Consider the following 24832-nt stretch of genomic DNA (forward strand, 5'->3'; position numbering starts at 1 on the left):
CCTCCCAGATTCAGAGCAGACACTGCAACCATTCCGCAATTCCCAAGTCTGGTTCTGAACTTAAAGAACCTTGTTGTCAAACCCAACTGGAGTTTGAGTACAGACAATTTATGACTGCTCTTCCAATGCAAGCTGTGTTTTAGCCTGGAGCAAGTGAGATTTTTGCCATTTTTCACATGTTATGCAATGTACTGTTTCCCTGAATATAAGGTGCTGCTACCACAGCAGTCATTGTGCTGAGGACTATATGAGGATGGTCTTCCCCTGGTGAGTGATCAGATTATAATAAGGAAGTTCAATCCATCGACTCCACCCAGAAACCTGGTTTGATGAGTAAACATGAAATTGGTGCCATATTGTATTTTGAAAGTGACTTGGTACTATCCTCACACTCTCTGGATGAAACAAGAAATACATTTGTGGATTAAGCAAAGCAATTCTATTATTGGCTATTTACTACATCTTAAAGGAAGAAAACTTTGGTGGTGAGAAAAATTGTTGACCCTGTGATTAAACAAAGATGGAAGGATAAAATAAAAATACAATTCATGCAAAAATGAACGCCGTGTGACCAATACCGGGACAAAAGTGTCGCCGAAACTAAAATCTTATCGTTAGCGGCTTGTTAGTTTATTTATTTTATTCCACATTCACACCAAGGACCATCTTTAACAAAACACATCTTATTCACTGTTGAACCAGGAAGCTAAAGGATGTCATGTAAGCTTTATATAATCACTACATACAACCTAACAAGGTAATTGTACGTACAAACATATGAGGGTTGATCTGTAGCCTCTATCCAAGGACTGACATAAACTTACTTGTGAACCCTACTAGTTCAATATACACTCAGAAGTGGAGGAAGATGTCGCTCACACCACCCCCATACACCTGATACAGGTGGGCATGGACCCGGGGGATATTCAAACAGGGATTGGTCGAATTGAAACGGTGCATGGGAAAGTTATACTACCACTAACCTTAAGAGGTTTCACTCTCCGAACAGAACTATGATGATGAGAGAAAACATCCCAACGCTGACAATCAACAGTTTAATTCCAATGAAAATAGGATGGAATAATGAAAACAAGCACAATACTATTGATTAATTTCCTCCGGTAAAATTGACAACGAGGGCACAGATTGATGACGGAAGCTCAGCGAGACAACAGAGAACACACCGAAGGAATTAGCCCGTGATAGTAGGGGAATGCTAACTGAAAGATAGTAACCCTCAAGCTTGGGTAGATTAATTAACTGAAAGATAACAGGTGATGAAGACAGTGCTCCACCTCGAGGCTGGCATAGCCACACAATGGTGAGAGATGGAGTCCGGTGGAGTTCCAGCCAGTGCACCGTAAGTGCATAACGAAGATGAGGACTCTATCCCTCCTGTGAAGTTTCTGGTGCCACCTGTACTCTTTCCACACCACTGACCACAAATTGAAGAGAGAACTGCTCGGTAACAGCAACTCATGAAAACCTGAATTCGATTGGCACCAACCGTCGTATGCCACTTGTGGTGCGCCTTTTTACAGCCGTGACTATGCGGACTTTCATAGCACTGCCAGCCACCACTTAGCCCGAGCCTATGAGTGTCACACTAGTTTTACACAAATTATTGGCTGGTGATGTCGGGCACACTGAATGGCGTGAACCTGCAGCAATAATGTAAATGTGATGGGGGAGTAACAATCATAATGAGGAGGAGGCGGGTGAAGATGGGGAACTGTGCTCCACGGGACAACTTTACGGCATTCTGTCTCACTTATACTGTACCTGGCCTCACAGATGTAGCTACACAGAACAGCATGGACACCTTTATAAAACATGCATACCATACAGGAAGCTCCCACCCCTTCCCATGCAGGTAACAACAGTATGAATGTGTGAGGCCAAAAACTTGCTCATGAACCTTTAAAAATGTCCATTTACCTTAAATATGTACATTGGGCTTAAACAAACACAGGAAATGATTTTAATCTTTGCAAACAAGTCGTGCATCCACAAATGTGTGCCAAACTTTAGTAAAACAACTCATTTTTCACAATTTACCTGAAACCTCAATTGTGCCATCTTTGGGATCTCATTTTTAAAATGGCCGACTTAAAACTCCGCTCGTCCTCAATCTGAAATATGAACGTCACATGACTTCCCTGTTTCCTGTGTGTGCATCTTCCTTTTCTTTTACTGTATGGATATGCTCGAAATACCCTTTGGCCGTATTATGGCCAACATATCCCCATGGTTTGGGGGAAATGGCCTGACACGAGCTTCGATGGGACAGATGTTGGTCCTTTGCAATGCAATTTCCAGCCGGTGTGGCACATCATCACGAAGCGGTGTGCGAGTTTCCTGACACCATTGGAGTCTAAGTCGATTTTGGTTATGAAACGATCAGAAAAAGGGGGAAAACCCCTTTTTCCTTCCAATCATATGCCTTGCTCTGGAGTCTGGTATCTTCCTCTTCCTTTCCTTTTGTCAACTTTCTTCGCCCCTACTCCCCTCTCCCTGCCATTTTTCTGTACTCAGTAGGGCTCGTTGTTAGGAACACAACTAACCAGTTAATTGCAATTGACTGGTTCATAAAATAATGTTGCTGCTGTGTGGTTCCATCATTCACCAATCATTTGCTGGTGGCATCACCCACGAAGTCATCGGCCGGTAATGCCACAGCGGTGCGGTCACCTCCATCATGACCACCGACCACTGATTCATCATCTTCCGTGTGTTCAACAGAGACTTCTCGTTTTGAGGAGGTCTCACAGCTTTTTCGAATTGGAACCACCTTTTCAATCTCGGTGGCACGGGCAGGCGACAATGACTGTGCAGTGTCACATCCCTGAGATGCATGAGGCCACGCGTGACCCATTATGTGTGATTGTTGTTGGCTGCGGACGGTCGACACAGGAGGCAGGAAAGACTCTGCTGGGCCACAGTACAGGATCTCGCGGCACGCCTGGCGGAACCGTCGCGAGGAAATGCTGAAAAGCAAAGGATCCAAAGCAGAGTTGAGGTACCACAGAGGAAGAGCCAGGTATATTTTGACTGCCGTGTACACGTAGTGCACCGTAGGATTGTTCCAGTCACTGATAGAGATGTACATGATTGAGGCGATGGTGTCCGGTGAGTAGCACAAAAAGAAACTTGCCACAACAACACCTGGGGAACAACAAAAAAGAGTTACAATGTTGCGTTAAAGGAGGTGAGGATCTGTGGTCATTGTCTGCAAAAGTAAAAACTGATGTCATCCAATGTTTTGGGAATTTTGGTGTTTGCTCAGGGAAAGGCAGGACCTTATATTATAGACAGGTGCATACTTCGCAGTTACGTCATAATCACATCACACCTGTAAACGAAGCATTACCTTGAGTTACTATGTACTGTATGCAGTTTAACTGGTCACACAGCTACTTTACCAACGACCTGTGTTTGTTGCACAGCACTATCAAATTGCAATGAAACTTCGCTGAGTGCTTACGTTTTTGACTTGTATCTGCAATTTAATTGTGTGCTGGGAGTTTTTTTTTTTTTCCAAAGTTGCTCAGGTGTTAGGGGACGGGGCTTATGGAGGGACATCGTTAAGATCACGTGCTCAGACTTATTTAAGCTACCAGATTGATGTCAGGGTTAGGTAGGTCAAGCCAGAAGAGAGTCTGGGATTTTTTTGTTATCAGAAAGGATGTGATTGAACTGTTGTTGAAAAGAGCATATGCAGCAGTTATAATGGAAGCAATCTGTGCCTGGTGTTGGCTTAATGGTTAGGGTGGTGGGCTTGGGATCCCAGGACCCTGAGTTCAAATCCTGCTTGGCTGTTGAATTAATACCAGGTGGGGTTGACTCTGACTGTCATCTTTCCGAGGTTGGCAAAATGAGTGCCAGCTTGCTGTTGTCCTGTGTCGGAGTGGTGCCCAAGGATTGCTCCCAATAGCCAAGGAGACTGCTTCGGCAGCACCAATGCTCTGCACAGAGTGTTGTCCCGATGGATGGATGGATGGATGGATGGATGGATGGAAGCAATCTGGGGTTATTTCACACAGACACTCATTAATGTGTGGAATGGTCTTCCTGGTAAAGTGGTCACAGCCGAGACAGAGAGCTTGAAAATATCATTGGGTGGACACTTGGAATTAAAGGGGATATATGTCGGGAACAGGGACATCAGTTGGAGAAGAAGGTAGCTCCAGATTGGTTGGTGTGATCTATGAGTGTGTGTTGTGTACATGTTGTTCCATCTGGATATTGGAATTTCTTTAAAACAAACAAAAAATTTAGAGTGAAGAGGAGGTGTCTTGTCTGTTTTACGTATTCCTTCCCCCCGACAACCCCATACCCCTTCCCCGATCATACCTTTCCCCCCTGCCCAGTTCTATCATCTCTTTAATAGCTCTACACACCTCTCCTTCTACCCTTTTCATCCCCGACAACCACTACTGTGTTACCTTGTTCAGACTGAGTGTCAAGGGTGTGGCTATGTGGAACATGCACAATGGGCCCAATTGCTTCATCCTTCGTCTGGCTTCCTTTGTGTGGAACAGGAAGAAGGTCATGTTTTCACGGCTGTCTGTCTGTTTGTTTGTTTGTCTGTTTGTATGCATGATATCTCAAAAAGTTGTGGAAGGATTTGGATGAAATTGCTGGGCATGTTGTGCATGTTACAAGGAAGAATTGATTCGATTTTGGTAAAGATCCGGATCCGGATCCCGAAAAGAGAATTTTTTTCGTGATTCTTCACCATTGAGTAATCGAGCTAAAACCGATATTTCGCAGGATATGTCAACAAGTTATGGACGGATTATGGCAAAACTAGGTGGATGAGTTGGATCGGTGACATGAACAAGTCGATTCGAATTTGGTTCAGGTCCGGATTCAGAGCTATGTGCTCCACCGAGTGGTCGTTCTAGTATATCACTAGATCAGCAGGGAAGATAGTGACCTTTTTTTGGTGAGATGCACCTTTTTCTTTAAAAAATGTGTCATCCCAACCACTACAATCTTATATACATATATAAATGTTGACATGGAAATAAGATAGCTGTCTGGTGAACAAATATGACGCGGCAAGCAATTAATCGATCAAACACATTGATCATGCAATTGATCAACTGGTTAACATGTTAATTATTTATAAAGTAGCTTTAGCAAGCCAAATATGGTTTGGTATTGCCATGGACTTCCGGCCTCTCTCTCTGGTGCCCACAAATCAATGCAATTTATCACTGTCATGTAATATTAAAGTGCCTGAATTATTAAACTCAGAGCCAAAGCAGACACGTCATTAGCAGCCGTTATGTTTGATGGTGGATTGAAGGTTTTCAATTAATTATATATACACCTTAATATTTCATCAAAATAGAACTGTCGGTGGTCAGCAGCCCTGTCTGAAATATGTTTATTTTGATTTATTCCCAGTTTGATGCTCTTCTCTGAGAAACCAAAGGTTATAAAGTTCTGGCCAAAAGGTTGCTTCGCACGTGACCTGATGGACCGACCTCCCTGCTGCCCCCACATGCCAATCTTGTTGCCATTCAAGGTACTTTTCCCTAGAAAATCTCTGCAAAGGAAGCCATCATTTTGCTCGTTACTTATCTTCATATAGTAAAAAATATAATTCCAGCATTTCATTCCGTTACTACCTATTACACCTCCACCTTTCTTATTGCACCTGTCCGAGAAAGCGAACCCGAAAATAAGTGACACAGGGACTCCATGGCTGCAGACGAACTGCTACCATTGTGTCATGCTAATTGTGATGTTCATTATATGGGAGTTCCACCGTACTGTATTTTGCTTCAAGCTATTGGGATTGTTGCGATTGTCTCTCGAAAAGGCTCATTCCAGAAAATTGTTAAATGCAAAGAGGAGGAGAGTGAAACACTCGTCGGCAGAAAGTGGACAGTATTCAGACCAGTGGGTATAGTTTGAGAGCAATGAAGATGAGAATTGGAGAATTCATAGAACACCTGACACCACGTAGTCTTGAGAAACGCGGACATGAGCGGGGTCTGCGAGTGGCAAATTTGATTGGTACTGATGATGCAAAATGCTGTAATATTTTGTCTGAGTACTACTGCAGTAGCTCATGGTGGTTTTGTATGCACTTGTATGTCCAGAGCTAAACTCTTCAAAAATCATCTAATTGAAGGTCATTGAACAATTTTTGGTTGGTAACACATTTGCCACTGGCGGCGAAATAGGTGAAATGGCCACGCTCCTTTTTAAGCGAAGTACTACAACCCGCCATTACTGTATCTCCCAGAACCGTTGGACCTAGAAGGTTGAAAGGTCGACCTAGAAGGTTGACCACTCAAAATGTTCGGAATGGCCACATTATGGGAGGTCAGTAATACATTTCCATGTCCAAAAGTCAATAGTTTTTGAGATATTTGCCAAAAACTGATTTCAGCATGGTACGCACGACAGTTCTGACCCTTTATTATATTACCTGTTGTAATTTTGCACATTGTCCATATTTTAGAGTTTAATTATGTGGATTTCTACACTTTTTGCCTTTACTACAGCCACAAAACACCACACATTTTATGTTCATTCCTCTGCAAGTGCACGTCTTGGTACTCAAACATGATGGACATTTGCATGGAGGGGGCAGGTCATCGGGCCTGCACGGTACTGGCAGTATCACAGGTGTAATTCCAACATCTGTTGCTTTATTACCATACTGGCGTGGATCTGGTTTGGTGACTGCAGGATTTGGAGCTTGTAACCACATCTTACATTGCAGATATGCTCGCTTTATGTGTTCTCGTAGCGTTGAAGAACAGCGCACAAGCTGGTTGAAGTCTAGCTCTTTCTTGGAGTTGTGGTACTGCTCCCAACGATACTCATCCAATGTGGAACAGTCGGTCTTCTTTAATCCAGACACAAGGAATTTTTTTTCACCAAACCCTTCCAGTAGGGAGAGATCCATGGATGCTTTCATGCCAGACAGTTTTGGACCCACCTTGCTGGGACTGTCACACCCGCTAAGTGCATGAATGGCTGGGAGACACGACACCAAATTGTTGTCCAGTTGATCAACTAACAGGTGGACTGGTACAGTTGTCTTGTATTTCCGGTTACTAAGCTTTACAAACAGCTTTTGTAGTTGCCAGGTTTTCTTGAAGTGGAAGATGAGGTTGACAAAGACATTTGTGTCAGGTGAGTCAACCAAGACTGATTGAACCCCGTGTTTCACAACACCATCATTAATATGGAACATGATTCTGTCATCGGCTTCTTCTTGGTTGCTTGAGAGCTCTGCGATCTGTGTTTCAGTGCCAGCTAACAGTTTCCTACATTCACCCCCCATATACTCCTCCAAAGATAATTTCCTTTTCTGACACAACATTCTGCAGCATCCACTTGAAGACGTACTCCTGCAACCTTACTTTGTTCAACATTGAGCTCCAGAACATATCAAGATCGACAGGGAGTTTCTGATTGTCAGACCTAATGGTGATAGTGCTTTCTTCAGAAGAACTTCTCTGTGCATGTTCCATTTGCTTGATTGATGATTTTTGATAAACATCAAAAATAATGTCTATTCTTGTGGACTCAGAACCTTGAGCAAGAATGCTGTTGGAAAGACTCTCAGCCAATTGCCCAAATGTGTCAAGGCCCATCTTTTTCATTGGTAGTTTTCGCACAAGTGCCAGGAAGTCCACTATTGTCATCCGAGCATCACATTTGACATTCCTTTTCCCCTCTGGAAGTTGATTGACTAGTTCTCTCGATAAGGAGGCTTTATCAGGCTTCTTCAATCTGATGCCATCTTTACATTCAGTGGTGAGGAACTGGGATGTGCTGGTTAATTCATACTTCAGGAGCTCCAGCATGCTGTACCCTCTTTCTCTGGCATAATCAATGTACCTAATCGTTTCTGCAGCATCTTTTTTTGCCATCGATTTCTTCGCTGTGGACGGTGTAGAAGCATGCTTCACGAAAACAGTCTTGCGGTTAGTAGGTATTGTGTCATGTCGGTGTTTCCCCTTATTCCGAAATCTGGTCTCAACAAACTCTTGGTAACTCTTCTCACCAGTTTCCAGGCATTCAAGTAATCCATAAACAACCTCCTGGGGTATATCAGCTCCAGTAGAGATGTTGTGAAGTCCGATCCCAGTGCTGAATGGATTGTTGATGGATTTTTTGTAACCAAAAGTGTCCTTGCGCGTTCATGGCCAATCTTCGTAGAACTTGGATTGAACTCATGGTGTAGGTTCAGTTCACTGTCGTCTTTGTCGCCCAAGTTACACCATTCGAGCAGCTGTGCCACATGAAGATCTTTCTCATGCTTTAAGAGATTCCATAAGGCTACTGCCTCTTTCTGTCTTGTCATCGCAATGATACCTCCTGCAACCTTAGCGGGTTTATTGTAACACTTTTTGAGTGCCATGTCAAAGCCTACTGCACTGCCTTGTTGGAGAGTGTGGTACATCACCCATCCACCATCTATAAAACATCTGTACATACCTGGGAACTTCCTTTGTATGTCAAGGCAATCTTAAAGGAACAGCGTGCCCCATCTGCTATAGTTTGTCCGGCCAAACCCGAAGAACAAAGGCACGCACCTACGCACAGCTGAAATGAAAAGATGCCAATCGCCTTGTCGAATAGAGTGTGTAAGATCCCTCAGGATAGGATACAGCTCATCCAGAAACAAGCTCCAGTTCCTCACATTTTCATTGCCTGATGTTTCTTTCCATTCTGTGAAAGACTTCTTCAAGTCCGCATGTAGGAGCTTGCTTTCTTCCCAAATCTCCCTGAATTCTGTATGGTCAACATCTAAAGCCTGCTGCATCTTAGTTTCCATGGTCTCTATTTGCTTCTCTAGTTCACAATGAGTACTGTCCTGGTCAGTCTGAAACTCTTCAAACATAAGAACTGTCATCACCTCTGATACCAGACTCATTGCCTCCTTGCCTTTACAGTTGTGACCTCCTGTCATGACACTATTCTCCACAACAAGCTTCCCAAAGGCTTCCGTCTCAATCAAAGCCAGATCAATACCGATACAGCCTAGAAACTTTCCAAGGCAAGCGATTACAATCTTCTCCATGTGAAATGGTCCCATTCCAAGGAATATGTTACCAACCTGTTCGGGCTTCAACAGCTGGATTTCTTTTGCGGTTGCATACACCCCTTCATCAGGCCATAATGCCCCCGACATGGCATTCTTTTGCTTCAAGACATCTTGAAAGTTGAGCATGGATGTGAATATTGTGTCCATTTCCGTCGCGACATATGGAAGGATGGGTACAAATGACGTCTTCGTAATATCAAATTTCAGTTGATCCTGGAGCGCACTCATTATATTAACCTCCCCCGTCTTCGAAGATGGACGTAACGGAGGTTACTGTTTTCACCCCTTCCTGTTTGTTTGTTTGTTTGTGAACAGTATTACGGAAAAACTCCTCGACGGATTTCGACGAAACTTGGTGGGGGGGGAGTTAGGTATGGTCCAAGGATCATGCAATTAAATTTTGGACTTGGTCCCCCCCCCCCAAAAAAATTTGTTGGAGAAAAAAAAATTTTTTTTTTCATTTCTACATGTTTTAAGTGATTTCCAACCCCCCCAAAAAAAATTTTCTACCCCACCCCCAAAAAATAGAGATTTTTTTTTTGCATTTCTACATGTTTTAAGTGATTTCCAACCCCCCCCAAAAAAAATTGTTACCCCACCCCAAAAAAAAAATTGGTAGAGAAAATTTTTTTTGCATTTCTGCATGTTTTAAGTGATTTTCAACCCCACCCCCAAAAAAAAATTGTTATAGAAATTTTTTTTGCATTTTTACATGTTTTAAGTGATTTCCAACTCCCCCCGAAAAAAATTGTTGCCCCCCCCCCCCAAAAAAAAGAAAAAAATTATATTTTGCATTTCTACATGTTTTAAGTGATTTCCAACCCCCCCCCAAAAATTGTTAGAGAAAACAAAAATTTGCAACTTTTTTTTCAACAAAATTTCGAGTTTTTTTTTTTTTGCATTTTTACATGTTTTCAGTGATTTCCAACCCCCCCCCCCAAAAAAAATGGACAAAAGAACTATAACTCTGTCAGCACTGTTGACATCATATTTAATGAATAAGATATAAGGTTCACTTGAGTGACCCAGCAGTATTGGCGGCGGAGGTTTTGCACTCTCCCGAGTGCTCCCCCTCTAGTTGTTGCTGTGAAGCTGTCTAGCCATGCACCAAAGGAAATAATCATCATCAATACTGTGTTTTCAATTATCATTGTATGGTGTTGTTGAAAATGACTCTGGTATATCACCAGTGCCTTTGACCAGGTGTGACCTCTCAATGACTTGGCAGGGCAGCACATCAGCCAGAGAACTCTTTAACACTTGAATACCGAGCGCCTCCTACAACAAAGAAATAATATGGTTAATTGTAATCTTTTTTAATGCAGATTATTGCCCACCTAGAATCTCCAGGAGTCAAGTAATTGAACAAAGAAGAAGGAACAATTATGAATAATTGAAGTCCGTAACATGTTGAAATCAGTTTTTGGCAAATATCTTAAAATCCATTGACTTTTGGAAATGGAAATGTATTACTGATCCCCCATGATGTGTCCATTCCGAACATTTTGAGTGGTCACACAACCTTCTAGGTCCAACGGTTCTGGAGATACAGTCATGGCGGGTGGTAGTACTTCGCTTAAAAAGGGTCGTGGACATTTCACCTATTTCGCCGCTAGTGGCAAATGTGTTACCAACCAAAAATTGTTCAATGACCTTAAATTAGACGATTTTTGAAGAGTTTAGCTCTGGACATACAAGTGCATACAAAACCACCATGAGCTACTAGAGTATACTGCTCACCAGAAGTGCTTTGAAAGTGCCTAAAAGGCGATTCGTGTTCCACAGTATTCAAGTATATAATCAACTTGAAATAAAATAAGGCTTTTGAAGGTTGTTGAAAAAAAATTGGGAAGTTTACCGCTATTGATGCAGATTCTTTTTCACCACCTTATTTAACACATTGCATCATTCGTGCCTGTTGTTTGTGTCCTTTTTGACGTCACTAAAGATAGTAAGATTCCTGTTTGGAATTATTTTCAATTTTGTTTGGCTGCCAGATGGACAGAACGAATAAAACATTATCTCACTCCTCTCTGCGCTGCACAATCAGGACAAATTCAGAGCCAAAGTACTGCTAAACTGCAGGTTCGTGCTCTGATTAATATTCAAAATGTAACATTCAAGTGAACTTAAGTAGTTCCTCGATCATAGACTGACATTTGTGGACAGACAGACAGACAAAGTGAATCGATTGCGAAACTCCATTTTTCGTTTCACCTGCGTGGGGGTGATTAGGACAGTTTTAAGGCAGGGTTCTTTCATTCGGAGATTGGTTAATGCATGGAATGGTCTCCCTTGAAAGGTGGAGACAATGGAGGGGGTGGATTAGTTTAAGTTGGAATTAGACAGGTAACTCGATGCATTGGAGAAGGAGGGGTATGGGTATATTGGCAGGACTTGTAGGTGGCTTATGTGTGGATGGGTGATTGTTTCTCGGGTTGGGGCAATGCAGGCATGATGGGTCGAATGGCCTCCTTCTGCACCAAAGTTATTTGTGTGTATACCTGTGTATGATGTAGGTATGGGAAAATCATATTTGGGTTGTCCTCTTTGAGCTGATGAACCGAGCACATAGACAGCTAAGGCAACTAAGATCACAGGTTGAAACCCTACAAGCTGTGTTGCTGTGTCCATTGTCGACTGGTATCCTTGTACTTCATGTAAAAATAGAGATGTTGAGTAAAGCCTCTGCCCTGGAGGTGTTAAGCTAAATCAAAATGTTATGTTATCCTAAGTTTAACTTTTTAAAAGTAAAAGGTCCAGATTATCATAAAATTATACATGTAATACCGTCTTGTTATTTACAGGGCTGATGGGATCACCAAAAGGTACACACACTTACCTCTGAGCTATCTACCCTGCGTTTGAATCCTGGCCCAGCTATAAATTCTGAAATCCCAGTGTTTCGCAGGGTGATTCATCAATGGGTGATGCTGTCCTTCGGATGGACGTAAAACTGGGTGTTCTGTCTGCCGGTATTCGTTGATGAACGTTAAAGACCTCACGGTGTCTTTCACGAAGAATAGGTGAGCCATCACCGGCACCCTGAACAAATTACAAAATCTACTTAGTCGAACGTCAGGCCTGGCCAGCCGATTCGTGAATGACTTGGGCCAAGCTTCCCCCATCCAACCCGACAAGGACGTGGGAATAATTGTGGCCGTTAATGAAGAAGAAGAAGAGTCTTGTAATTTACAGATACAGCATGTCTATAATTAAAACAATATTTCAGGAATTAAAATTGTTCAGGGTGCCGGTGATGGCTTGCCTACAGTGTCAACGGTGTCGCCTCGATAGGAAGCTTGAGCAAAGGAGACATCGGAAACCTTCAATTAATGGTGACGCAGAAGAAAAATACTAAATCACCAAAATTATTTTTCTCAAATGCAAAATTTACAAAAAAATGCTTTGGGGAAGATATCTTGCATCCGCTGAAGAGGTTAACACAACCACATCCACAGCATTAAGGACACCTCAGAAAGAAAGGCTTCTGTGCTTGGGATGAAAATGTTGGTCGACTGTTGGAAGAAGTCCGTTGATGAGGATTTAAAAATAAATATATTTGTTTTTGTATACATTGTCGAGGCTCGTATGACAGCAAACACACAACGCACAGCAAGGGGAGGAGGGGGAGATTGAGACCATACTCCGTGCAGAGCGTTGGTGCTGCTTAAGCAGTCTCCTGGGCTATTGGGCACAATCCTGGACGGGTCGCAACTCCAACACAGGATACCAGCAAGCTGGCACTCATTTTGCTGAGCTCGGAAGGATGACAGGCAGAGTCAACCCCACCTGGTATTAATTCGACAGCTAAGCAGGATTTTAACTCAGGACCCTAGGATCGAAAGCCCACCACTCTAACCATTAAGCCAACACCAGACATACAGTAAGGGGGATGTGAGACAAGAGGGGCGGGAGAGGGAAGGACAAAACAGTGGGGGACAGAGACATTGGGAGATCTGTGGAAAGGAGAGGGATGGGCGGGGAACATGGGATGGAGATTACGTCCAGCGTTGTGACATGAATAAAGATGGTCAATAGCACTGTATTCTGTAGTTGGGATGATATAATCTTTGGAGTGGCCGTCCTATGTATAAGCTCATCGACAAGCCTTAGATCGCTGTTTAAAACTCGAGAGTTCATGGAACACCTTACAGTCTTGAGTCTTAAGAACACCTTACAGTCTTGAGTCTTAAGAACACCTTACAGTCTTGAGTCTTGAGAACACCTTGCAGTCTTGAGTCTTAAGAACACCTTACAGTCTTGAGTCTTGAGAACACCTTACAGTCTTGAGTCTTGAGAACACCTTGCAGTCTTGAGTCTTGAGAACACCTTGCAGTCTTGAGTCTTGAGAACACCTTGCAGTCTTGAGTCTTGAGAACACCTTGCAGTCTTGAGTCTTGAGAACACCTTGCAGTCTTGAGTCTTGAGAACACCTTGCAGTCTTGAGTCTTGAGAACACCTTGCAGTCTTGAGAAAAAGGACACGAAGGGGTCTTTTAATTTCATGCTTTGCATTTCCGAGCATGATCTATATTTCCTATGAGCTGCGATTTTGTCTGAATCTCGACATTCCACAATGCTGAGAGAATGAGCGGCGAATTTGATTCGTCGAGATGGTGTAAAATGGGGTAATATTTTTTTCCAGGTATTGCTAACCTGGAGGTTTTTGGAAGTGCCAACAGGGCGGTGAACTGTAATTGAAGTTGGAGTTGTCGAAAAAAAACAAAAACGTTTTTGGGGAAATTTACTGCAGTTGATGCAGCGTCTTTGACACCGCCACATTTAACACGTTACATTAGTTATTAGTGCCTGTTGTTTGTGTCCTTTATGACATCCTTAAACACAGTAAGTTTCCTGTTTGTGATGATTTCAATTTTTGTTTGACTGCCAGGCAGGCAGACAGAGCAAAGCAATTACCATACTCCTCTGTGCCCAGGAACGCTCAGGATGAGATTCCATACAATTTGCCAAATTCAGAGCTAATGTTCTACTCAGCTTCAGGTTCATGTTCTCATTCATGTTCTAGACTCTACAGTGTTCAAAATACAAAATTCATTGAAATTAAGTAGTTCCTCAATCATAGACTGGGTCTGCAGACAGACAGACAGACAGACAGACAGACAGACAGACAGAGTGAACCAATTGTTTAACCCTGCTCTTTGCTTCATGCACTGGGGTAAAACAAACATATGTACTGTCGAACCCCGACATATGTGGTCCCGCTATTCGCGGTCCTATTATTCACGGGCCATAAAGTGTGACCTGCTTCTCCGGGCTTCACGTATTGTTTGTTTTTTTTGTTTTTTTTTCAGGACTGGTCTCATATCCACCACCGCTGATATTAACTCAGCATGGGAATTCTTCCATAGAAACCTGTTCTCTCTTATGGGACAGATTCATCCCATCTCATCTTCAGTTATCCTACCCATCCTCCCACTCTTGGTGCTCTAAATCTTGTGATGAGGTAGTTTCTTTAAAACAACTTGCATTTTCCTCCTGGAAGGCAAATCCAATAGAAAGCAACCTTGGATCATTCCACAAAGCCCTTTCAAACTTGTCTCCCTCCTCTAAAACTTGGTGGTGCCTTGTCAAGTCCATATATGGTGTATGCTCCCCTTGACATAGAATCATTCCTTTTTTCCAACAGCCTCATCTCAGGTCATCAATTCGGATTCAGACCTGGTCACTCTACCTTGGACATGCTGCTTCTACTCTCCCAACAATGGTGGAGGCCCTCAGTATCAGACATGACATGAGGGCTATCTCTCTGGACATATCTCAAGTTTTTGATACAGTCTGGCATCCTGTCTTACTCTCCAAACTGTCTGTCTCTGGAATCCAAGGCCAATTCCACTCTTGGATCACTGACTCTCTCCACTCTTGTAGCCAACATGTGGCTCTCAACGGAACCTTTTCATCTGCTCTCGTTGTCAAGGCTGGAGTAACCCAAGGCAGTGTTCTCGGCCCCATATTATTCCTAGTCTTCATCAATGATCTCTCTGACTCTCTGAAACATCCTCTTTATCTCATTGCTGATGACTCCACTCTCTGCAGTGACATCGCATCCTTCTGACGGACAGGCAGCAGTCTCGTCTCTCTCTTCAGACCTTGAAAAATCACAAAGTGGTCAAACAATTTGGCTGATGTACCCATATTGTCCACCCTTCGTGTTCTCCCTTAACCCTAATCGTTACCTGCTTCCCTTGTTTGTCTGTTTTCATCTACTTTCTCCCTCTGCCCTGCTGTTGGTGTTTCCCCTTTCTCCTACTGTTCACTTTATGATGTCGTGTCCTGATTTGTTCTGTCTGTCATCACTCTTCCCTGACATTTGCGACATTTTTCAGGGACATATCGCTCGTGAATGCCGGAATCCAACAGTACTGTGATTTCGTCAGCAAGTTTTATATGATTACATTCTTTAGCCTTACTGATTACCCCAGCTGAAGTAGAGGGTATTGTATTTGGGTCTGTTTGCGTGTCTGTCTGTTTGTTTTTTTCGTCCGCACGGAACTTTCGTGTTTTTCTCCACAACCGCTTGTCGGATTGAGACAAAATTTTCACCATTGGTGTGACTGACTACTCATGTAGAATGTTTCAATGATAATTATGACGTCATAGGTCACGTGGTGTGGCAGCCGTATTGGAAAAACGGAAAAATTTTGGACCTCTGTATCTCTGAAACCGCACCAAGGATAAAAATTGAAACTGAGCACATGGCAAGTACTCCTCATGGGGAATGAGTGTGATTTTTTTAAAATGACGTCACAATTGCATATGTCGAACGCCACATCCGATCAGTATGAAAAATTTTAAGGGTCATATCGGGATAAAATTGTCCACAGAAAAAAAAAACTTGGATGACGTCATCAGTCACGTGATTCGGCAGCCATTTTCCTTTTTTTTTAAACCTTCAAAAATCTTCTTCTCTGAAGTGGCTGAACAGATTGAGGCAAAACTTTACATGTATGACTACCTGTCCATGAGGAACAAAAGGTTCACACATAATTTTTTTTTAATTAATTCGCAGGAGGAAGCCATTCACCCCATCATGCATGCACCACACCAATACCACATTTTAATAAATCCGTCAATACCCCTTTGTGTGCAGCCTTTGTTTTTGGCTGCTGGTTGCATTATTGGTTAGGGGCGTGGATATGCCGCTGATGCAGTGCCCCTATTACCAGTACATTGGTACTCATTTTGCCAACCTCAGAAGGATGACAGGCTGAGTCAACCCCCTGGTGTTAATTCAACGTAAAACATGGCTTGAACTCAGGACCCGAGGATCCCAAGCCATCATCCTAACTGCTAAGCCAACACCAGGCTATAACACATATGACACATATGATGTCATTGGTCACATGGTTTGGCAGCCATATTGGATTGACCATAAAACATATAAAAATCTTCTCCAGAACAGCTGGACAAATCAATGGGAAACTTCACATAAGTGTTCCCCAAGCCAAGGGTGTACAAGTGTGTTCATGAATAATTGATAGCTCACATGGGTTGGCAGTGATGACAGCCGTATTGGATTGAAGAAAAATATTAAATAATGTTTTCTCTGGAACCGCTTAATTAATCGATGTGAAACTTCACTTTTATGGTCTTGTAGTGATGTGGAATGCATGTTTTAAATTTCAACTTGATCGGATACATGGTCTGGCAACCAGAATTATTTAATTTTTTGATATGGGTTGTTTCTTTTTTTTCTGAATAAGGTTCACTTGGCTGTGTTTAGATGGGTTTGAGGGTAGAGGAGCAGCAGCTGAAATGCGAATCCTATCCAGGTTCCTCCTGATGACTTCATCATTGCTTTTTTACAGCGCGGCGACATCGCGCTGTTATATAATTGGCTATTCTGTCCTGTGTCTTCTGTCACGTGTTCTGTCACACTTATGGCCGCGTACGTCCCTTTGATCTGAGGGCTATAAACAGAAATTTGTCCAACTTCACAACTCTTCCCATCATGCATGCTAATTCACCGTGTCTACATTTAAATTTTATAACTGCAAAATTGTTTCATCGTTCTTAACCTAAACTTTTACTGCCCCCAGCCGCGCGATATCGAAGTATTTGCTTCTTGTTCTTCGTTGAGTTCCTTCTGATTTCTCCAATGCAGGACTCTACCTATTTAGTGTTCTATTTGATTTGAATTGAATTTATTTTAATCCCATTCTAAATTCAACTGAATAATAATAAAAAAAATTAAATGCCACGCTTCAGGGTCAGGTGGCTGATCAAAGCAGGGTTGCATCAAAGCGGGACGTCTTGGTACCCGGTCATCACTGCCAGCAGTTAAAAAGTGACAATTCTAGTTATGTCTCTTATTAATTACGAAACACACCAGTACACAAACACCACACAAAATACACCACACAAAATCAGTCGTGGTGAGGGTCTGCAATCTCTGATTGCTCTTTTTCTTGTTTCCTTTGTGACATTTACAACTCAGACTATTATAAATTTGCATAATTCCTCACGCATATCAAAAGGACAGGAGACAGCAAGACGTCTTTTGGTGTTTGGTACCTTGAACACTTAACTTATGAATAAAATAACGGATATTCAGGGAGATGCAAACACACAGTTGTACATACACGCATGGCACATGTACGAAGAGGCACAAAGGCAAGTGTGAGACGAAGCAAAATAGAATGTTTGAACAAGAACAGCAAACAGCAATAACATACTGCCCGAGTATATAATGGTTTTTGTTTTCTTAAAAACAGCAGACAGACTCACATTAAGAATACTTCATTTTGTTATGTAATAAGTGTCTTGCAATCATGAATGTTTGGCCAAGTGGGTAAAGATTTGTTTATTTTTCCACTGGCTGCTGAGAGTTTCATTCCCACGGCTGTTCACCTCTCGCCAACCTTCACTTAGCATAGCAAGAATGACTACTCCACCAAACACTCCTCAAAACCAGAACGGCACTCGGTCGAGTGCATACCTCCTCGAGGCTGAACAGTTTACGTTTTCTATCCCACTGATAAGCTGGATCTGGATCTGGAGCTGAACCAAAACCAAATCAGCTTGTTCTTGTCACCTATCCAACTCATCCACCTAGTTTTGCCATAATCAGTCCACAGCTTTTTGAGATATGCGAGACGGTATATCGGTTTGGCCCAATCTCTTAATTGTGAAGAATCACTTTATAGATTCTGGTCGATATTTTAACCCAGGCTAGACAGCTTAGAGAGTGTGGTGTGTGTGTGTGTGTGTGTGTGTGTGTGTGTGTGTGTGTGTGTGTGTGTGTGTGTGTGTGTGTGTGTGTGTGTGTGTGTGTGTGTGTGTGTGTGTGTGTGTGTGTGTGTGTGTGTGTGTGTGTGTGTGTGTGTGTGTGTGTGTGTGTGTGTGTGTGTACACATAGGCTTTCCTGCAAGGCCATTTGGCTGGTAGAGGTTTTGGAGTTTCATGCTAAATATCTGATCAATAATTCTGAATTTCCATAGCTGCAATGTCATTTCTTGTTCTCTTTCACATTGTGTTGTGAATATTTTGTAAACTCTAATTTTATACAGGGAAGTTGAATGCATTCAATGAGACATATTGATCCTCTTGCAGAGACACCATAAATGCAACAAATCATTCATTTAATCTACTTTTAGTGATCCTGCACTTGATGACCAGAGGAGATGGAACTGTGATCCTCCACTTCATGAGCAGAGGAGATGGAACTGTGATTCTCCACTTGATGAGCAGAGGATATGGAACTGTGATCCTCCACTTCATGAGCAGAGCAGATGGAACTGTGATCCTCCACTTAATGATCAGAAGAGATGGAACTCTAATCCTCCACTTAATGATCATCGTAGATGGAACTGTGATCCTCCACTTGATGATCAGAAGAGATGGAACTCTAATCCTCCACTTGATGATCATCGGAGATGGAACTGTGATCCTCCACTTGATGATCATCGGACATGGAACTGTTATCCTCCACTTTATGAGAACAAGTTGTCATCACTCGTTAATTTCATGCTCACTTATAAGTATCTGCATTTCCAATTTATGTCATAAGCCTCTAAAGTCTTCCACCGTTAAGTTGATAACTATGACATGTTCACCAGTGAGGAATATTATTCCTGCGTTATTATATGTTTTAATAAACGATTTCTGCAGGTGCAGTATATCAGCATGATTTACCAAACAAATTGGTCAGATCCAAAACCGGAACACACTAAGTTTCTACATGCTCAAAAATAAAATACTTTCATGTGAACTATGGCATATCCAATGCTGCAGCAAAACATCAGAAATGTCATTTAATTACAAGAGTGTAAAATTTGGGTCAAGTGATAATAAATATGGAAAATTTGAAAGATTGAAGATTTTGGTAAAAGGGACCACAGTGGTGAGGACCAGCCATATTGGGATTGTTTCTAAGGGGATGATGCATAATGTTCTGTTTATCGATGAATTTGACCATGCTTCGTCTGATAAAAAAAATAATTAATAGATATTTTTAAGCATACAATGCCATATCTACTTACCAAGTAGCTTCACGGCTTTTTGGTGACGGGTCCGTCGTCGCAACAGTGTTGGCTGATAAGTCAATGACTGTGAGGGATTGCACTGTAATTGAGGCATGCCACGTGATGTACATATGGTATGCACAATGAGGCCACAAAACAGCATGATGAGAAGCACAGGGATGACAAAGCAGCCAAAACACCTGAAGTGCGTGAGGCGTGAGTAGATCGGAGAAGGATCTGGCTCAAAGAGTTCGCAGACTGTCGTCACCACAATGGAGAAGTTTGAAGTTTTTCTTTTTCTGTAGTCATAAACGAATGCCGGAACAGCCCCGTAGATAAATGCGTAAGGAATCCCAGAAGCAATTGCCAGAAACCAGATAAGGGCAAGTCCTCGGCGCACACGGGACTTACGCAGGAAAAGAAGAGCCCTGATGGGCTTACACACGACATAGCACCGCTCAGTCGTGAAGATCATTATTGTCCAGCTTGTAGCTGAGTAAGCTATCTGCCGTAGCATAAAGTATAGGCGGCACATTGTATCTCCCATTCGCCATGGGTAGTACTCCCAATATGATCGGTACACTGTAGTCGGAATGGTTAGGAGTAGAGTAAGGTCAGCAGCAGCGAGACTGACCAGGTGGTATTTGACCATGCTTCGTCGCAGCTGTTTGTGCTTCATGCTCACAAACACTGTTAGGAGGTTTCCAGAGACTCCCAGCACAAAAAGCAGGCTAAACAGAAGGGTGAGGGGTAGCGCCACCACCAATGGCTCGCTACGGCTGGCCCCAATAGCGAGTGCCCCATACAGAACGGGCTGCAGTGTGTCGTTAGACATGGCTGAGTGAGAGATTAAAGGAAGCTTTCAATGTTTTTGAGTTGAGTCAAGATGATATGTTAAACAGGGTCACAAATTCTTGAAGATGTTCAAGCCATGCTACCATTGGAAAATGGAAAATGTGTGGAATAGTATTACTGACGAAAGACTACATCACCAATTGCTCGACCAGATCTGGACCAACATCTCTTAAGGAGTAGGAAGACATCTTTTTGAAGAAAATTATTACAACACCCTGATTATCTAAGTCTGGAATCAGTGGTATAGGGCAGAGTCCAGTCATTAAAACTTGAGTAATCCTGAAGTTTAACAGCTTCAAACCTTGAGACAGAGGGAAATCCAGAGACGAGTTGATAAGGTCAAAAGGATTACGATGAGTTGCGAGGAGACGTTGCACTCCTGTAAGTGGAAGCGAGTCCAATGGTGGTGCAATTCCTCCTCGTCCTCCTCCACCGTCTTCAATTGGATTACCTCCAAAGAAGAGCAGGTCAGTCTGTGGCTGCTTTACTGATGCTGTCACTTTGTTTACTTATATCTCTGGTTAGTTGTCAATGCCTCTTTGATCCTTTATCCTTTTGTTTACTGTGTCTACCTCAATTGTTTCCTTACAATTTTCGAGTCTGTCATTTTTCCGCTTGCTGATTCAATCTGCTTCCTTGGATGAATGAAAAAATGGCAATGGGGAAGCTCAGATGCAAAGGCTAATTGGCCAGTTAATCCCCCCTGCTGCTGTCAGCCCAGCATCTCCATTCCCCACCCTTAATGTTCGACTTCCTGACTATTCAACTCACTAACCCCATTCATACAAGTTCGTAAGCCTCTTACAACCAGCCATTGTTCGGAACTCCACATTTGGTTTCTGGTTATTCGTTTGATGTATAAGTATCATCTGTGGTCCTGATAACGCTGTTGTTAATTTTATTTAAATTGAATTAGCTACGATCCAAAATATTGACGCAAACGAGTGATGTGCAAACACTATGAGTGATGTTCTTGCTGGACACACGGACACAGCTCAGAAGTATAAAGACAGCTGTTTGACCCGGTTGGGAAGCAAACAAGTGATGCCATGTCCCTTCGTCATCACGATTCTCATGTTGTGCTGAGCACATGGGAGGAGTTTGTGACCTCAGACGTGTCAATACCTGGATAAAAAGGTAACAATGGCTGGGGGTAATGCAACGATTCATGCTGTTCGTGAAGAATGGGAAAACCATCAATAGTCGATGGAAATTGGCGAACGCCATTCTGAATTTTAATAGGTACGATACTACGACATTGTGCCGTGACGTCACCGATGTGTCAGAATGATTTAGGCTGAAATCTGATTCTTTGACTCTGTTTGGGATACCCAGCTCTTGTGAAGTGCAAAAAAGGGCAAGTTAAAGCTCAGTGCAGTGGAGTTCTCAGTTGCTGAGTGCTGTACAGTTACTGTATAGTGTATTGCAATCTTACTGGTTTGTTAAAATGTTTGCCTTTTAATGGAGGGAGATCTGCCATCCTCATTTGATACCCATCCAATTAATTTGATTGACTGAGCAAGTGGAGTTCGTGTTGCATGCTTCAAACCAGTTGTTACTGAGGGTTATGTTTTGTTTTGAACGGTTGCGTGAAACAAAAGGTTCATTTTAAATACTGACGATTACTGGAACGAATGAAGATCAATTATTTTTTTTACTTCACATCCTCGTACGAAAAGAAACGTACACTTTTAAGCACGAAATGCAACTTCAGTGAATTTCCGAAAAATTCCTGTCGAGGCAGGCACGTCTTGTCCACGGTCGGCTGTGAAACATATGTGACATCACATGTGTTTGTCGGCTCAGGAATGGCTATGAAACGTACACGTGACGTCATACCCATTTTGGAACAATTAGAGACAATCACAAGTATCTACACAGAAATTTTTGCAAATTTCATTGAATTGCATTTCCTGCCTGAATGTGCTTTTTGTACAAAGATAAGTGAAGTGAATTATTTGACACTCACCAGAAAATGTAATTATCATATTTTTGAAAGAAGTAAATAAATACCTGTTCCCTCTGACGTTCTTGCGACTCAGTGGAGAAAAAACAAGCTCAAATGAGATAAGATCCTCGTCCTCTTAATGATGACGTCATAAAAACAAATATGACGTCATTGTGATGTATCAGGTTTGCGACAAATGATCTGTGCTAATGCCCGGCTTGATTCCCGCAAACAAAATTCAAACAGCTTGCCCAGTTTCGGAGATAATGGTATAGGCGATTTCCAGTCGCACATTTGCGGCGATATTATGACGTCAACTTTTTTTCTTGGAAGAATTTCCAAAATCGGAGATGGTTACTGTCTGCGCAAGGAATTTTTACATATATTCGCCAAGTTTCAGGAAGTTTCGATGAAAACTGTCGGCTGTGAAACAAAAAAGTCCACAAGAACAACAACGTGAGTAAGACTTAGAGATCCTCCACGAGGATCTAAAAAAATCTGAGCTGTGCACCAAAGTAATTCTTTGTGAGATTAATCAAAAGACAGCATGTTGTACTTCACGCAAATCTATTACATATCTATCTGTGTCTCAATGTAAAATGAAGGACGTTTACATGAAGTAAAACAAGGATCTTTTTATAACATGTAGTTGTTGTTGCTACAATCGTGATGGCTGTGGTGGTTGTTACCTTCACCACCAAAGTTGGATGGAGGATATGCTTTAACCACTGCCTACCGGTCCGCGTGTCAAAAGGATATCTCAAAAAGTTGGGGACGGATTTGGACTAAACTTGGTGGACAAGTTGGATGTGTGACAAGGCATGACTGATTGATTCGATTTTGGTGAAGATCCGGATTCGAATCTGAGAATGTTTAAAGTAGTTCTTCACCATTGAGTGGTACGGCTAAAACCTATATTTAGCACAACATCTCAAAAAAAGTTGTAGACGAGTTATGACAAAACTTGGTGGATGAATTGGTTAGTTGAGAAGAACAAGCGGATTGGATTTTGGTTGAGGTCCAGATTCAGATCCAGCGTATGAGTGGGATACCGAACGTAAACTGTTCAGCCTTTGGAGGGTATGCGCTCTACGGAGTGCAGTTCCAGTTGTCTCTTGCTTCGAGAATTATTACGACATATAATTTTGTGTGCTCCTTCCATGTCCTTCCAAAGGGTTCCTGCTGTCGTAGAATAATAAATGTTACCATTGGAACCGCTGCAATTAGTTCCCTGTCCTGCTTCTTCTTATTCAATCCAAAAAGATGGGCCATTAAAATGGGCATGTTTCTGATGAAACTCGAAAATATACCCGTCGATTTGCTGACGGCTTTGATGAAAGGACAATCTGCTGTACTTCACAACCATTCTGCTCTATCCGCTCCATAATTTGCCCGAGGCCCTCATCCAAAAATCTCTTCCACTTTGTTGTGAAGCTCAGTGTTAGGTGCTTTGGTTTGAACCTCCACTTAAAATGAGTGAAATGGAACATGTTGAAAATTTCAAATTATTATTCTCACTCCGATTTCAACATCACCATAATACACATTATCAACTTATTTAAACTTTCCTCATATATGAAGATGATTTGTAATACCGGATACCACCGGGTGGCACTACACGATACACATTTACATCGAGAGCAATGGGGGTCTTCTCGCCCACCCTGAACCCCCTCCCACCAGATATGCTAACCTTAAAGAAACCATACTTTTGGAAACATGCAAAATTTGGGTTGTAAGAGGTTCAGGATTTTGTTTTAGTTTTTGAAGCATATATAAATGGGAAAACAGATACGAAGTCTCCTATAGATACTAATACCGGAAAATAGTTCCTGTGCATCATTTACACCAATGTGAAATGATAAATGAACACAAACACACCACATTGTTTGGTCATATCAATATTAAATGTTTGATAAACATGAAATCGACATGTACAAAACACATCTCCAGAGGCTCGAAGAGGGGTGCGGCCAAAAGTCAGTTAACTGCTCGGTATCTGGGGCGACCAGCATTTGCGTTGACACGCTTGACAACAGCACCTCATTGAGGACACAAGATGGTTGAAGAATGCTTGAGGGATGTCATTACAGATCTCGACGAAGGCTTGCCGAAGTTGGGCCGACGTCGCTGGCTGGTTTTGAAGACTGCACAATCGTCATTTAATTTGATTCCAGACATGTTCTATGGGAGAAAGATCAGGTGAAACAGCTGGCCAGGTGAGTGTGAGAATGGTCTGCTGTGCGGTGAAGTCGATGACTGCTCATGCGACGTGAGGGCATGCGTCATCTTGTTGAAATGTGATGTGATGTCCATGAAGAACTTCACCACACGACTGAATACCTATCAAATTGCAATTAATGATCTTCAGCTGGGTTCTGTGATGGGTGGCGATGCCTCCCCAAACCTTGATGCTTCTACCGCCGAACAACGAATGTTGCATAACACATGTGTCAGCGTGACA

The 24832-nt window shown here is 42.4% G+C and overlaps 1 protein-coding gene across 1 annotated transcript; it reads right to left on the reverse strand.

Moving 5' to 3' along the window:
- Positions 1–681: 681 nt before the first annotated feature.
- Positions 682–20962, reverse strand: LOC147026987 (neurotensin receptor type 2-like). The gene is made up of 2 exons (XM_085882974.1): positions 19584–20962; positions 682–3165 (listed from the first exon to the last, which is right to left on the reverse strand). Exons 1-2 carry the CDS (start codon positions 20398–20400, stop codon positions 2630–2632), a joined length of 1353 nt encoding a protein of 450 aa, XP_085739100.1. The 5' UTR covers positions 20401–20962; the 3' UTR covers positions 682–2629.
- Between the last annotated feature and the right edge of the window lie 3870 nt (positions 20963–24832).

This window comes from Eptatretus burgeri, chromosome 5 (assembly GCF_056783735.1).
Source record: "Eptatretus burgeri isolate ZD-2024b chromosome 5, Ebu_testis_v1, whole genome shotgun sequence".
Lineage (NCBI taxonomy): Eukaryota > Metazoa > Chordata > Myxini > Myxiniformes > Myxinidae > Eptatretus > Eptatretus burgeri.

What these genes read in the sequence shown, in the direction of transcription:
- LOC147026987 (XM_085882974.1), bottom strand. Translation starts at nt 20,400, where the DNA reads ATGTCTAACGACACACTGCAGCCCGTTCTGTATGGGGCACTCGCTATT. An exon ending in AAAAGCCGTGAAGCTACTTG is followed by an intron (nt 3,166 to 19,583) that starts GTAAGTAGATAT and finishes GTTGTTCCCCAG; the next exon opens with GTGTTGTTGTGGCAAGTTTC.